The sequence below is a fragment of the Dromiciops gliroides genome, chromosome 2 (genome assembly GCF_019393635.1).
Source record: "Dromiciops gliroides isolate mDroGli1 chromosome 2, mDroGli1.pri, whole genome shotgun sequence".
NCBI lineage: Eukaryota > Metazoa > Chordata > Mammalia > Microbiotheria > Microbiotheriidae > Dromiciops > Dromiciops gliroides.
The window spans coordinates 235,677,604-235,693,609 of NC_057862.1; the positions used below are offsets into that span (position 1 = coordinate 235,677,604).

The 16,006-nt window shown below is 42.8% G+C and overlaps 1 protein-coding gene across 1 annotated transcript in view; it reads right to left on the reverse strand.

Annotated features, from left to right (window-relative positions):
* Positions 1-1,868: 1,868 nt before the first annotated feature.
* BATF (basic leucine zipper ATF-like transcription factor) overlaps positions 1,869-16,006 on the reverse strand; it is a 44,517-nt gene continuing 30,379 nt past the window's right edge. The window contains exon 3 of the mRNA XM_043988412.1: positions 1,869-2,840. Coding sequence (XP_043844347.1) covers positions 2,631-2,840 — 210 coding nt within the window. The 3' untranslated portion in view covers positions 1,869-2,630. The remainder of the gene's footprint in view (positions 2,841-16,006) is intronic.

The following is a 16,006-nucleotide window of genomic DNA, read 5'->3' on the forward strand; positions in this document are numbered from 1 at the left end:
CATGTAATTGAAAAAATAAAATGCTTTTAAAGTGGGAAAAAAGATCACTTGTACCTCACTGGGGACCCAAATGTCATGTTCCAGTTGGGTAATATTACTCACTTTCCTCTTCTCCCTCTTCCTCTCCCTCTCCTTCTCCCTCTCCTTCCTCAGTCCATATAGTGCCTTCCTCTATCCACATAGTAAACCATAAGCTTACCTGCAGGTAAGAAATGTAAGGAATATAAGTATTGATTGCTTAAACTTCACAAGATGTCTTGGAGTTTACAACCTAGATGTGTTAAGGACCAGCCTTAACCCCAAATCATTCTCTCTGGTAGACTGGCCAACAAAAGGTTCCGCCCCGCCCCCCCCCAACAACATTGGCCATTATTTGCCCTGGTAATGAATGGCTCTGAGTGAGTATAAATAGCAATTGCTTCTATTGTGACCAGAAATCCTGAAGGATTTCCCCTTCCAGATTTTACTTTCCTTCTTTCGTTCTTTCATTCATTCATTCATTCTTTCTTTCTTTCTTTCTTTCTTCATATATTGATTTATTTGCTTTGACTAGGTAAAAGAGGTCTTTCTTTGTCTCATTTCTTACCTAGCCTTAATCAATGAATGGGCCTTGCCTCAGGCAAACCGAGACCAGTGGAAAGCTTTAGCTTTCTTTTTTTTGGTGGGGCAATGAGGGTTAAGTGACTTGCTCAGGGTCACACAACTAGTGTCACATGTCTGAGGCTGGATTTGAACTCAGGTCCTCCTGAATCCAGGGCCAGTGCTTTATTCACTGTGCTACCTAGCTGCCCCCAGGGCAAAATCTTCCACTGCATCAGGATCATCTCCAGTTGTCCTGATATATATCTTGCCACTGCACCCAGATGGTTCTGGAGGAGAGAGTAAGGCTGGTGACTTTGCACAGCCTCTCCTCACTTAAATCCAATTCACTGCAAGTCATGACATCACCTCCCAACATCATGGTCCTCTTCAAGAACTTCATTGAGAAGCCCTTGAAATTCTAGGGTTTGATGCACTTAGCACCTGAAGGTTTTAAGCAGTATTTTCAGTAGCACCTCGAAGACCTCACCATGTATAGAGAATCCCTTTTTTCATGTGGAACATAAGAAGACATCTTCCATGGTGGATCAAAAAATAGTTAAGCATACTGGAAAGGGATCTTGACTTAGAATCAGAAGGGAATTTGTGATAAGAAAGTCAAAAGGGGGCAAAGTGAAGGAAGAAATTATCCTTTTCTGAAATTTACTTTGTTATGATGAATATATTAACCACCTGGATGTGATGGAGCTGCCTTATATTTTCCAAAAGAATTTTATGAAACCTTGGATTAAAATAAGCCCAAAATGCCCTCCAATTGAACTCCAAACTGAACCCAATGTGCTAGTGGGTGTGAGGAAAACCCCAGAGTTATTTGGCTGTTACGCGTCATTTGTTTCTCCAAAAGTCTAAGAAGTTTATAGCTAACATATAACCCCTTATCTGCTGACTTTTTTCCCCAGGACAGTTGGTAGATTTTATGACTCTCTAATGAACAGCTTCATCTGCTAGAGCCATCCTTGTAAAAACATCTGGGCATCCTTGTTGTGACAACCTCCTTTTGAATCATTTGCTCTTGTCATATTGTTTGTTCTCAAGCTTGAACTATCAAACTGATTGCTATTTCATATATTCTTGTTTTTGTTTTGTTTTGGTTTTTTTTGTACTGTGGTTTTTTTGGGTCTTTTTGCAGGGCAATGAGGGTTAAGTGACTTGCCCAGGGTCACACAGCTAGTTAAGTGTCAAGTGTCTGAGGCTGGATTTGAACTCAGGTCCTCCTGAATCCAAGGCCAGTGCTTTATCCACTGCACCACCTAGCTGCCCCTTCATATATTCTTGTTATAGTGTTTGCTTTTAAGCTGAATTGTCAGACTTATTTGTGTACCCTTGTTATAGGGTTTGCTTTTAAGTTGAACTGTCAAACTGATTTGGATCATGCTAATGGAACTGATGAACTAAGAAAACTGAAAGTTAATCAATTTGGATCTGATTGATTTCTTAATAGAGGCCTAAACTAAGCTCCTTAGCCAGTGAGCAGAGAAAGTTTATATAGCTTCACACAAAAAAGAGGTTTTTGAGCTCCCTCTTTGGAAGGAATCTCCCCATGCACATGCCCGCTTTTTCTTGGGACAAATAAACTGGTGCTATGTTTTCCTGTCAGTCTCTGATCTGTTTTTTCCCTTAGGAGACATTTTCTGTAGGAGACAGGCATGAAAACAATTTGTTTATAATGTCTTTTAATTTGTATTTAGAAAAATAAATTTCTGTCCATACTATCCTCTTTGTTCATCAGACTGGTATTATATTTGCCATTGGTCATATACCTCCAAGGGAAGGTATAGATAGTTACACACCATGTGTTGGGCATACAATACAAGAAGCTCTAGCATTCCATGCCTACCCCCGCCAGTTATTCCATCTCCACCTCCTTCTTTCCAGAGAGGGGAGAGAATTAAGCAGGAGATGAATGAGGTTTCTGTTGCAAAAACCCCAACTTTGTTTCTTCTATGAAGTCTCCCACTGGAAATTCTAGGGAGGAATCCCCTAGGATTGAATGTCAGAGTCTATAAAACGCTCCTCTTAGGGTTGTAGGATCAGGGCTGGAATCGCGGGGAACTGACGTGGGGCTGGTGGAAGGCATGGGCACCATAGACCACTTCAGGGGGTGGTGGGGATGTGGTGGCCAAGATGGAGCACAGAGGTTCATGGCTGTTCAGCACTGAGGTGAAATACTTCATTTCCTCTGTCAACTGCTTGATCTCCTTGCGGAGAGCTGCATTTTGTTTCTCCAGATCTTCACTCTCCTGTGGATTGAGAGGCCAAGACACAAAGTTAACACTTTTCTGTTCAATGGGAGGCAGGAAGATAACAGAGAAGTCAGAGGATGTTTGGGGCAGGGGAACCAAATTAGAAATTCATGTACAGAACCAGAGACTGTGCCATGTGATGGAAAAAACAGTGGATATGGAGTTGGGTTAAAATCCTAGCTCTATGGGCAGCTAGGTGGCACAGTGGATAAAGCACCAGCCTTGGATTCAGGAGGACCTGAGTTCAAATTCAGCCTCAGACACTTGACACTTACTAGCTATGTGACCCTGGGCAAGTCACTTAACTCTCATTGCCCTGTCCCCCGGCCAAAAAAATCCTAGCTCTGATACTTATTTCTTCACCTCTCTGACCTTTCATGTGTAAAATCAGGATAGTAATACTGGTGCAACCTATACTACAGAATTACTGTGAGCAAAATGTGCTGACCTTTCTTTCTTTTTTTTTTTTTTTTTTTGTGGGGCAATGAGGGTTAAGTGACTTGCCCAGGGTCACACAGCTAGTAAGTACCAAGTGTCTGAGGTCAGATTTGAACTCAAGTCCTCCTAAATCTAGGGCCGCTAGGTGGCACAGTGAATAGAGCACCAGCCCTGGATTTAGGAGGACCTGAGTTCAAATCTGGCCTCAGACACTTGACACTTACTAGCTGTGTGACCCTAGGTAAGTCACTTAACCCCAATTGCCTCACCAAAAAAAATAAACAAATAAAAATCTGGGGCCAGTGCTTTATCCACTGGGCCAGCTGCCCCCAACCTTTCTGAAAAATTATGTTGAATTACACCCTTGACCCAGCAATGCCACTACTCTTTCCCAAGATGATTGGGGGAAAAGAAAAAGAAGCTATATGTTATAAAATATTTATAGCAGTTCTCTTTGTTGTGAAAAAGAACTGGAAATTGCAGGGATGCCCATCAGTTGGGAAATGACTGAACAAGTTGTAGCATATAATTGTAATGGAATACTATTGTGCTTTAAGAAATGGTGAGTTTGATGGTCTTAGAAAAACATGGATAGATGTGCATAAAATAATGAAAAGAGAAATGAGTAGAAACAAAGGAAAGTTGTATACATTAACAGCAATATTGTTTTAAGAAAGTTTTTGAGGAACTAAATCATTTTGGCTAATACCCAAATTGACTACAATGGACATATGAAAGAAGACACTATCTACAACCAGAGAAAGTACTGATAAATAGAAATATGCATAGGATGATTTTCTGTGTGTGTGTCTAATGGTAGCCACTGGGGTGGGGGGGGAGGGGTAAGGGGGGGTTGGGGAAGGAAAAAAAAGAAATGTACATGATGACTATTATATATTTAAAAAGAATGGCAAGTTGTAAGATTTGCAGTTTCATGTGCAATCATTTAAAAAATTATACTATGTTATAGAAATGCTTATTTTATTCCATAAATTAAAAATAGAATAAATAAAAAAATTTAAGTATTCTATAAATGTGAGCTATTTCTCTCTGTCTCTGCCTGTCTGTGTGTCTGTCTTTCTCTCTTTCTCTTCCCACTCCCTCCCTATCTCTCCCTCACCTTGTCTCTGTCACGTGTGTGTATGTGTGCATGTGTGTATCAACTAGGTGGCTCAGTGGATAGAGTTTGGTGTATATCTTCTATGCATATAATTATTTTCATCATGTGTCCGTGAGTCCCTTGAGAGCAAGGACCATTTCCTCCCTCTTCTTTTGTATCTCTAACACTTAGCATAGTGCCTGACATATAGTAAGCAATGAATAAATGCTTGTTGACTGACATAGTAGGTACTTAATAAGTGCTTGTTGACTGGCTGATTGATAGATTATGTCTGACTCCCTACTACCTTTAAATACATGAGACTGTATACCTTTTCCCCCCCCCACTTGGTCTTCCTTTCCTTTTATTTGGATTTAGACTAATGAAGCCCTCTGATCAGGGACTATGTTTAATTGTTTGTACATCTTGGCCAACTGATCCTTGTTGCCCCTCCTCCCACCAGCCTACATCTGAAAACTTTCAGCAAAAAAAAAAAAATATTGGGGCAGCTAGGTGGCGCAGTGGATAGAGCACCGGCCCTGGAGTCAGGAGTACCTGAGTTCAAATCCGGCCCCAGACACTTAACACTTACTAGCTGTGTGACCCTGGGCAAGTCACTTAACCCCCATTGCCTCACTAAAATAAATAAATAAATAAAAATAAACTCACTTTTAACCATCATTATTATCATCGTCATCATAACTGATACTTGGCATTTATCGAGGCCCTACTATGCGCCATGCACTGTGCTAAGTGCTGGCATAAAGCATTGACACAGCCGGTGCTTTTCTTAAATTCTCTCATCTGATCTCTACCAACCTTGTGAGGTAGGTAGAGTAGATACTATCAGACTCATTTTGCACATATGGCAAATGATGCTCAGACAGGTCAAGTGACACATATCTAATTCAGGGCAGAGGCAGCTGTCAAACACAAGTATTCTCATTCCAAATCCAGCCATCCTCTTGGCATCACATTCCCTTTTCAGACAGTTCTAATCATTACTTATAATGAAACTAAAACTACTTCCCTTTAACTTTCATTCATGAGTCTTCATTTGCTCTTGGGGGGAAGGGAGGGCGCTAAGTCAACTGAGTCTAATCCTTCTTCCATTTGTCAAACCTTCAGATCCAAGGAAGCTTCTATCAGAACCCCCCTGAGTCTTCTCTTCTCCAGGCTAGAGACCCATCTGCAGATCCTTCGGTGAATCCTTGTATAACATTGTTCATAGTCCCTTCACCATCCTCATTAGCATCTTCCAGATCAGAGGTTCTTTTTTTTTTTTTTTTAGTGAGGCAATTGGGGTTAAGTGACTTGCCCAGGGTCACACAGCTAGTAAGTATTAAGTGTCTGAGGCCGGATTTGAACTCAGGTACTCCTGACTCCAGGGCCGGTGCTCTATCCACTGTGCCATCTAGCTGCCCCCAGATCAGAGGTTCTTAACCTTTTCTTGAGTCATGGTCCCCTTTGGCAAGCTGGTGAAGCCTAGGGACCTCTTGTCAAAATAATGTTTTAAATCCATAAAACACATAGTATCATAAAGGAAACCAGTTATATTGAAATAGAGTGATCAAAACATTTTAAAAACAAGTCCATATACCCCAGGCTAAGACCCCCTATATTAGATATGCTCCAGCTTGCAAATATCCTTCCTAATTGGGTCCCCAGAACTGAATACACACACACACACACACACACACACACACACACGTATGTGCATATGGATATGGATCTACGTCTGTATATATGTATGTGTATATGTGTATTGCTATTGCCATTGTCCAGTTGTTTCTGTTGTATCTGACTCTTCGTGACCCCATTTGAGATTTTCTTGGCAGAGATGCTGGAGTGCTTTGCCATTTCCTTCTCCAACTCATTTTTTTTTTTTTGCAGGGCAATGGGGGTTAAGTGACTTGCCCAGGGTCACACAGCTAGTAAGTGTCAAGTGTCTGAGGCCGGATTTGAACTCAGGTACTCCTGAATCCAGGGCCAGTGCTTTATCCACTGCGCCACCGCCCCCTCTCCAACTCATTTTACAGATGAGGAAACTGAAGCAAACAGAGTTAAGTGACTTGTCCAGGGTCACACAGCTAGTAAGTGTCTGAGGCCAGATTTGAATTTGGATTTTCCTGGCTCTAGCCCAGGTGCTCTATCAACTGAACCACCTAACTGCATGCATACACACACACACACACATACATATACACACGCACATACATGTGTATGTATGTGCGTGTGTATATATATATATATAAACATGAATACATATGTATCTGTATAAAATAATAATGATGGCTAGAATTTATACAGCACATTAAAGGTCTTCAAAGCACTTTACAAGTATTATCATCCTAATAAAAACCCTGGGATAGAGTTACCTTTATTATCTCCATTTTATAGATGAGGAAGATGAGGCAGAACTAGGTTAAATGAACTGTTTGGGATCACAGAACCATTAAATATCTGAGAGAGGATTTGAACTCAAGTCGTCCAGACTCTAAGTCAGGTTCAATTCAATAAACATTTATTAAACATCTCTTTATTTGCCACATTCATTATGTGCCAGGCACTATGTTATGCACTGGGGATACAAATAAGAAAAAGAAGAAGCTCTCTGCCCTCAGGAAGCTTACAATCTAATGGGGAAAGACAACACACAAAAGGAGGCTGAAAAGTGGCAGGTGGAGCGTGTTCTTCTATGAAGTCCAGGACTTTCTCCCCTGGGTCACCTAGTATACCTTTTTTTTTTTTTGAGGCAATTGGGGTTAAGTGATTTGCCCAGGGTCACACAGATAGTAAGTGTCAAGTGTCTGAGGTTGGATTTGAACTCAGGTCCTCCTGAATCCAGGGCTGGTGCTCTATCCACTGTGCCACCTGCTGCCCCTGTTTCATCATACTTCATTTGAACCTTTTTCACAGGTACCATGATTCCATCTAACACAGTTGTGTATATGTTCTGTATTCTCCACACACCCCCAATCCTCCACCTCAGCCTATAAACCCTTTGAAAGGATGGTCTTTATTGTATTTGTTTGTATAACCAGTGTCTACCGGAGCCCTTATAAACACTGGGCATTTAATAAATGTTTGTTGAACCAAATTAAATGTTGCTTAGGTGAACATCAAATGAATTTGTATTCTTTGGGAACTAGGTGGCTCAGTGGATAGAGTGCTGGGCCTGGAGTCAGGTACATCCTCCTGAATTCAAATCCCACCTCAGACCCTTACTAGCTGTGTGACCCTGGGCAAGTCCCTTAACCCTGTTTGCCTCAATTTCCTTAGGAAATGGTGAACCAGTCCTGTATCTTTGCCAGGAAAACTCCAAAATGGGGTCACAAAGAGTCCAAAAACTACTGAACAATCAGGGGCTTGAGTCCAGTTGTATAAGACATTGGTGAAAATTGATTACTCATCCATTCTGCCCCTCAGGCGGACTCTGGCTTACATAAGCATATAACAAACACAAGGTAATTGGGCAAACGTCTGAGGAAGGGCAAGAGGGAATAGGGTAGAGGAAACAGCGTAGAGAAATCTCATGAATGTGGAAGAATCAGCATAAATTCATTCATGCTCCTGGAAAATCTACTCAGAATGCAGAATTGAGGATGGATGAGGTCAGTAGGCCTAGCTCTCTAAGTGAAGGATAGTGAGTTGTCTATTTACCCAAATATTTCTGAGTTAGGGCATCCCCACTTTACCGAAAGCCCTACAAAAGATAAACAGGACACTGGACTGGGGGTTGTTTGTTAGAAGGGAACCGGGGACCAGGAGTCATGGCCTTCCCCTTCCTCTAACCCTTTTCCTCGCCCCCTCTCAGAGTTTCCACCAGTGGCAACATTTACTGTAAATTCTATGCAATGTAGGACCTGGGCAAACCCCTAACGCTGATGGGAGGGGCCTTGAGGTGGGAAGGGCAGCTTGGGGAAGAAATATGGCAGCTCTGACAATCTCTCAGTCACTAGGGGCTGGCCCAGCTTTCGGGAAGTGACACTTAGTCCGTCCTCTTTGGGGCTCCAGGCTCCAATATTAACTCTCTCCCAGGTCTCCTTAGTAAACAGGTTGCTTGGCCCTAAACAGGCCGAGGGGTAGGGTGGGGAGCCCAATAACTGACGGTTTTTAACCAGAAAACCACCTGTGACAGGAAATCTGTCATTACCTTGGAAATGGAAGACTTGCTGCTTCCTGCTGGGGGCCCCAGAGAAACCAACCCCACCAGCCTGCCATGGCCAAGACTCCGGGCAGGCAGTCAGACGGGCATTTAAAAGAGAAAGGGGTTAGATTTCACATTAAAAGGGAAATGACATAGCCCAGGGGGCGCTTATTCTCCTTATCCCCATCATCATCTCTATTCTGACCACTTTTGACACTTCTCCCAGACCTCAGGTGTCCAGGGCTGGGCTCACCCACGACTGGCTCTAATGCTCTTACCCCTCATTCCTCGTACTCTCCTCTCTAGGCTGCCTGTCCTAACCCACCATGGCTGCCAGAAGCAATTCAGAATAGCTATTTAAAACAGCCAGGCAGGAATTTCATTCCATATCCAATTTGAATAGAGATCAGAGTTCAGGAAATGGAAGGCAATGGCGCTGTGTACCCTTCCTCCTCATTGATCCAATTCCTTACCATGTTATGGTGATTTATGTAACTCTGGGAGCAAGGAACTGAGTTTCTCATCTTTGTATCTCTCTGTGGTCTGGGCACCCGGGCTTTGCAAAGAATGGAAGATGTGAACTAAAACACAGATCAATTTGAAGTTGAAAGACCATTTACTTGACTTTAGGTCTCTGGGTTGGTCTAGATGACCTTTGAAATCCCTTCTAGCTAGGTTGAGAATGACATTGTTGGCAACCAGATAAAATGCTAGGCCTGGAGTCAGGAAGTCATGAGTTCAAATTCAGCCTCAGGCACTAGCTATGTGACCCTGGGCGAGTTACTTAACCTCTGTCTACCTCAGTTTCCTCCATTGTAAAAGGGGGGTGATAACAGCACCTATTTCCCAAGGTTACTGTGAGGATCAAATGAGATAATATTGATAAAAAACATTTAGCACAGTGCTTAGCATATACCAGGCACTATATAAATGGGGTCCTTAAATCCCCTTCCTTTTTTTTTTTTAAAGTGAGGCAATTGGGGTTAAGTGACTTGCCCAGGGTCACACAGCTAGTAAGTGTTAAGTGTCTGAGGCCGGATTTGAACTCAGATACTCCTGACTCTAGGGCGGGTGCTCTATCCACTGTGCCACCTAGCTGCCCGGATCCCCTTCCCTTTTAAGCAATTTTATGAGACAAGTGCTATTATTTCCCTTTTACAACTCTGGAAATTAATGACTTATGCTAGAATTTCCTCCTTCCCCCTCTCCTCAAATTACTGGGGGTTAATGTGGGGATCCTATTCCTCCACTATGAGCAAATGCTTCCTCTCCCCATCTGTTTGTTTCATTAGTTTAGGGAAATTGGGATGAGAAGGACTCCTTTTACCCAATGAAGGGTGACGACTGTTCTAACAATTTATATTCTTGGAGAGTTTCCAAGGTTCTATGGCGTCAAGTAAGCTGCCCAAGGTCACATGTGGCAGCTAATATGTAGAACTAGAATGTAAGGACAATTTATCCTGACCTCATAGCCAGCTCTCTCATACTCTACACCATGCTGCCTGGATTTACAAGTATAAATATGAGACTTTAAATTTTTGATGCTGAAAGGAAGGAGACCAGCAGAGTAGTATGGGGGGGGGGAGAAACATTGAATCTGGGGTCAGAGGACCTGAGTTCAAATCCCAGAGCTACCACTTATTACCTGTGTGAACTTGTGTGAATCACCTAATCACTTTGGGCCTCAGTTTCCTTATCTGTTAACTGATGGGGTAAAGGGCAGCTAGGTGGCACAGTGGAAAGAATGCTGGACCTGGAGTCTGGAAGATCTGAGTTCAAGTCAAATCTTAGATACTTACTAGCTGTGTGACTCTGGGCAAGTTACTTAACCTCAGTCTGCCTTGGAAGGAGCTAGGTGGCTCAGTGGATAGAGCTCTGGGCCTGGAGTCAGGAAAACTCACCTTTCTGAGTTCAGATCTGACCTCAGACACCAGCTGTTCGATCCTGGGCAAGTCATTTAACCCTGTTCGCCTCAGTTCCTTATCTGTAAAATTAGCTGGAGAAGGAAATGGCAAACCACCCCATTATCTTTGCCAAGAAAAATCCAAATGGGGTCATGGAGAGTCAGACACAACTGAACAACAACAAAAACTGATGGGGGTTGGACAGGACAACCTATGACTAAGCTTTCTCCCACTTCTAAGTCTATGGCCTCTAGGCAAGTTTAAGGATTTTAAATATATCTGTGAGTATCTGGCAGATGTGAGCCAAATCAATATCAATGTCAATATCAATCAAGGGGCTTGGTGATGCTATTGAAGAGTTTTTAGAGGATCTCTAGGTTTTGACATGAGTGTGAAGATGAAGAAACACAGCAATAAGGCAGTCCCTGGAGTTTATTGAATAGGGAAGTGACTTGGTCACACCTGTGCTTTAGGAAAATCATTTTAGCGGCTGGGTGAAGGATGCATTAGAGAAGGGAGGGTCTTGAAACCAAAGGACCTATCAGGAAGCTATTTGTAAGAGTCCAGGCATCCAGCTCGACCTCTATGATGTTTTGACCACACAGCTGTTCTATCAAATTTACATGTCTGGGAAGGTAAAGATAGAGGGCAGTTGTGGGGAAAGTGAGCCAGGTTTTATCCCCATTCCACTACTTCCCCCCATGCACATAGTGAGCTACAACCAAAGAGAGTTATTTGCTGTTCCCCATACACATAAACAAGGGAAAAACAGCAGCTCAGGATAAAGGCCCAACATAAGCCAGTTGACAGGAAACTGGAAATTTCTGAGAGATCTTGTGTCAAGTTAACTGATTATCATGAAACTGTGCCTATAACTTTGTAGGTAGCTCATACCCTAAAATCTCCTCCTCCTATTATTAAAAACAGAGCAAAACAGATTACAGACTGTGTGTGTGCTGTTTCCGAATGGTTAGGGTTGGGGGAGAAGGGCAATGTAAAAGAAGTCAAAGGGGAAAGGTCATGAATTCCAAGAGAGAGGAAATCCTCTGGTAGCTAGGTGGTAGAAGGGATAGAGCTCTAGGCCTGAGGTCATGAAGACCTTACTTCAAATCCAGCCTCAGACATGTTCTTTTTTTATTTTTGGTGGGGCAATGGGGGTTAAGTGACTTGCCCAGGGTCACACAGCTAGTAAGCATCAAGTGTCTGAGGCCAGATTTGAACTCAGGTTCTCCTGAATCCAGGGCCAGTGCTCTATCCACTGCACCACCTAGCTGCCCCCTCAGAAATGCTCTAACTGTGACTTTAGGCAAAGTCATTTGCCCTCTGTTTGCTTCAGTTGCCTCATCTGTGAAATAGGTTAAACATTTGTTTTTGTTTTTGTTTTGTTTTGTTTTGTTTTGTGGGGCAAAGAGAGTTAAGTGACTTGCCCAGGGTCACATAGCTAGTGTCAAGTGTCTGAGGCTGGATTTGAACTCAGATCCTCCTGAATCCAGGGCCAATGCTTTATCCACTGCACCACCTAGCTGCCCCCTCATCTGTGAAATAGGGATAATAACACCTATGCTTGAGGATCAAATGAGATAATGATTGTAAAGTGCTTGGCATATAGTAAGTGCTACAATAAAAGTTAGCCATTATTATAGTTATGAAAAATCAGGTTGATAGATCTAGAGTTTGAGGTCAGCTAGTCCAACTGTCTTCTTTTTTTTTTTTTTTTATACAGGCAATGGGGTTAAGTGACTTGCCCAGGGTCACACAAGCTAGTAAGTGTTAAGTGTTTGAGGCCGGATTTGAACTCAGGAACTCCTGAATCCAGGGTCGGTGCTTTATCCACTGCGCCACCTAGCCGTCCCTCAACTGTCTTCTTTTATAGTTGAGGAATCTTAGTGAAGTGACTTGGCCAAGGTCCCACGGGTGGTAAATGATAGTGTTGGAAATGAAACCAAGTCGTCTGCCTCCTAAGCTGCTATGCTTTTCCACTATGCCTTGCCTCGGAGTATTTGAGTTGTGTCTTGAAGCGTGAAGGGTTGATAGGAATTGGTCAGATGGACTTGGAGGGAAAGGGTATTCTAGGTAGGGGAAATATCACCAACAAAAAGGCAGGAATTACAGGGTGTGTTCAACTAAAATAGATGACTTCCTATTCCCCAGAATACAAGAAGGAAATATGATTTGGAAGGTAAATTAGAGTCCAGTTATGGAAAGCCTTGAATGCCCTGTGAAAGAATTTGTATTCCTTCAATGAATACATGGAAGATTTTTTTTTTTAAGTGAGGCAATTGGGGTTAAGTGACTTGCCCAGGGTCACACAGCTAGTAAGTGTTAAGTGTCTGGGGCCGGATTTGAACTCAGGTCCTCCTGATTCCAAGGCCGGTACTCTATCCACTGTGCTACCTAGCTGCCCCCATGGAAGATTTTTAAAAGAAAGAAGCAACAAGTCCAAGATCACTGAGTCTAGAGTTTAGTGGATCTGCATTCACGTTGTAAATTAGGGACTGGATTTGCTATAGTCTCATTTTGTTGTCTTTTCCAGTGTAACTTAACTGCCTTCCCTAAGAGTCTAGACTGTTTATTGATCATCTAATCATTGGTGATACAAATGCCAAAGTTAATGACTAGCACAGATTCCACCCCCCCAAACCCCCTCCTCCCCAGGAAAAGTGGGAGTTCAGTTGGGACATTTCCTCCTTGATAAGAAACTCTCTCCCTATATAGCTGTCCCTTCCACATCGCAACTTTCCCCATTGGGGTTTCCATATATCATGGGTCGACATAAGAAATTAAATGGGAATTTTATGAGAGTTTTGCAGAAGCCTCAGACAACACAGGAAGACCAGCAGATGACAAAGAAAAAGTTTAGAAACTCAGAAATGCATAACATATACGTATAGCCTTGTATGATATCAACATATTTTCTCTTTTAATATCATAATAATTCAGACCTTCTTCTCTGGTACGGAGGGCCAAAAATTTTTACACAGGTTTTCCAGATCTTGGGAGTGCTGGGCTCCTAACCCACAATATGGAAGGGATAACGAGTCCCCTACTCAAGACTGATTTTTACCCTGTAGGCTTATCCCTTTTCATCTGAAGAGAATTGCTCCAGTTCCACGATGCAATTAAACTGAGTTAAGGTTATATAGAGATAAAGTATCTACCATAAACTAGGCATAAGAGAAATGATAAATGTGGGAATAAGCCAGGTTATGATGGAAAGATCATTGGCCTAGAGGTTAGTAGGCTCCCAGATTGGTCACTCTGAGAATCTCCAAGATCCCTCTCCATTCTGAAAAATTCCAGGGTTTCCTATACAAAATTTGAGGATTAGCTTCCTCAAGCCACAAGATATTTGATAATTCTTCTCATAGGGTACCTGGGTCCTGACACCTTTTGCTCTCACCTCTTATTTTTTTCCCCCTTACACAAATATAAGGGTCAGTTGACATAATTTCATATGCATGATGGGATGGGAGTGGGGATTTACCCAATGCTACTCCTACAGGCAGTTATAAGCAATTTGGGACTCTGGGATCAAAGTAGGGAATTCCCACCAATGAAGAGAGTATGGTAGGTGTCATTCAAGGAATTCCTGAGTGATGAGAAATTCCTCCATCAATTCCACCAACAGGGGAGCCCCTCACCCTCTAGGGACTCAGCCTTCTCTTCTTCCTCCTTCTGCCTTAGACAACTACTTGGATTTTCTAATCCCAGTTGTAAATAAAGATGTGAATTAAATCATTTCTCCAAGAAGCTCCGTCCTGTCTCACCACATACTTGACTAAAGAGAAGAGGAAAACACACCTAACATCTTTAACTTCAATAAACAATTTATTAAGGGCCCAGCATGTGTAGAATACTCTTCAAGGCTCCAAGAGGAGACATAATGTTTATATACAACACCATCCAGGTCTTCAGGGTACTCATCATCTAGTGGGGGGGATAAGGCACACAAAGCTATAATATATAAGGAAACATAGTGGATTATGGAAGCGAAATGGGTGGTCTGGGAGTTGGGGGAGTGAGAAGGGGGAGAGACAGTAAAGGGTGTCTGCTCCACACGAGAAGTCATCAGAGGTTGGATGAGCAGTAGTTAGCCCTGTCATAGAGAGGAATCTTGTTCAGGTGTGGACTTTGTGGCCTATGAGACACCTTTCTGATCTGACATTTGGGGATTCTGAGATTAAATGTCCCAGAGGAGTATGAATCAGACGCTACGGAAGTTGCAAAGAATGCTGGGAAATGTCTCTTCACTGGGCAGAATCAGATCTTTGGACAACATAGCATTTAACCTGGACTTTGAGGGTGGGTGGGCTTTGGGATGGGAAGAGGGCTGAGGAAATTCCCAGTGGAGAGAATGGTATGAATAAAGGCATGGAGCTGGGATGGGTCCAGAGGACAGTGAAAAATCTGGTTTGGAGTATAACGTGTGCAGGGGAGTAATGAAACCAGGACAAAACCTTTCCTATTTCCCCAACACTCTTATTTTCACCTGCCCAGACACCTAAAAGTAGCAGCTTCCTAAACACAGAAATCTGATAGGCCATATCTCCCTTCATGGAGTCATAGGCTCACATAATAGGAAGCCTAGAGTATCATAATAGCTTCCTACTTGGGCTCCCTGCCTCAAATTTCTTCCCACTCTAATACATCCTCAGCCCTTAAGTAGATAATGATAATCCTCCACTCAGCCACCAAAATGATTTTCCTAGAGTACAAATCTGTCACTCCCCTACTCAACAAAATTCAGTGGCTGGGGTGGGGGTGGGGGAGCAGCTAGGTGGCACAGTGGATAAAGCACTGGCCCTAGATTCAGGAGGACCTGAGTTCAAATCTGGCCTCTGACACTTGACACTTACTATCTGTGTGACCCTGGGCAAGTCACTTAACCCCCATTGCTCCCTCCCCCCAAAAAAATTCAGTGGCTCCCTATTGTTACCTATAGGACCAACTACAAACACTTTTCTCTCTTCTCTCTTTCTTCTTAACCCCTTACAATCCAGCTTCTGACCCTATCATTCCAAAGAAACTACTCTCTCCAAAGTTACTAATAGTCTCTTTAGCGGCCCAGATCCAATGGCCTTTTCTCAATTCTCATTCTCTTTGACATCTCAGCAGCCTTTGACACTGCTGGTCACCCTCTTCTCCTTAATACTCTCTTCTCTCTAGGTGTTGGGATATCAGACTCTCCTGCTTCTCCTCCTACCTATCTGACTGTTCTTTCTGTCTCCTCTGCAGGATCCTTGTCTAGATCATGCCTTCTAACCACAGGTGTCCTCAGGGTACTTGTCTGTTTTCCCTCTATACTATATCACTTGGGGATCTCATCAGCTCCCATGCATTTAATGACCACCTCTGTGTTATAATTTTCAAATCAGCCTAGCATGACCCAAACTCTCTGCTGACCTCCAATCACACATCTCAAACTAGATATCTAGTAACTATCTTAAACTCAGTACAGTTATTCCTTCCGCATCACTGGGGTTACTGGCCTGGTTCCCCTACAATCTGGAAAATCTACATAAAAAATTTTGGCCCACCCTTTGTACCAAAGTAGTCCAGGGGGCGGCTAGGT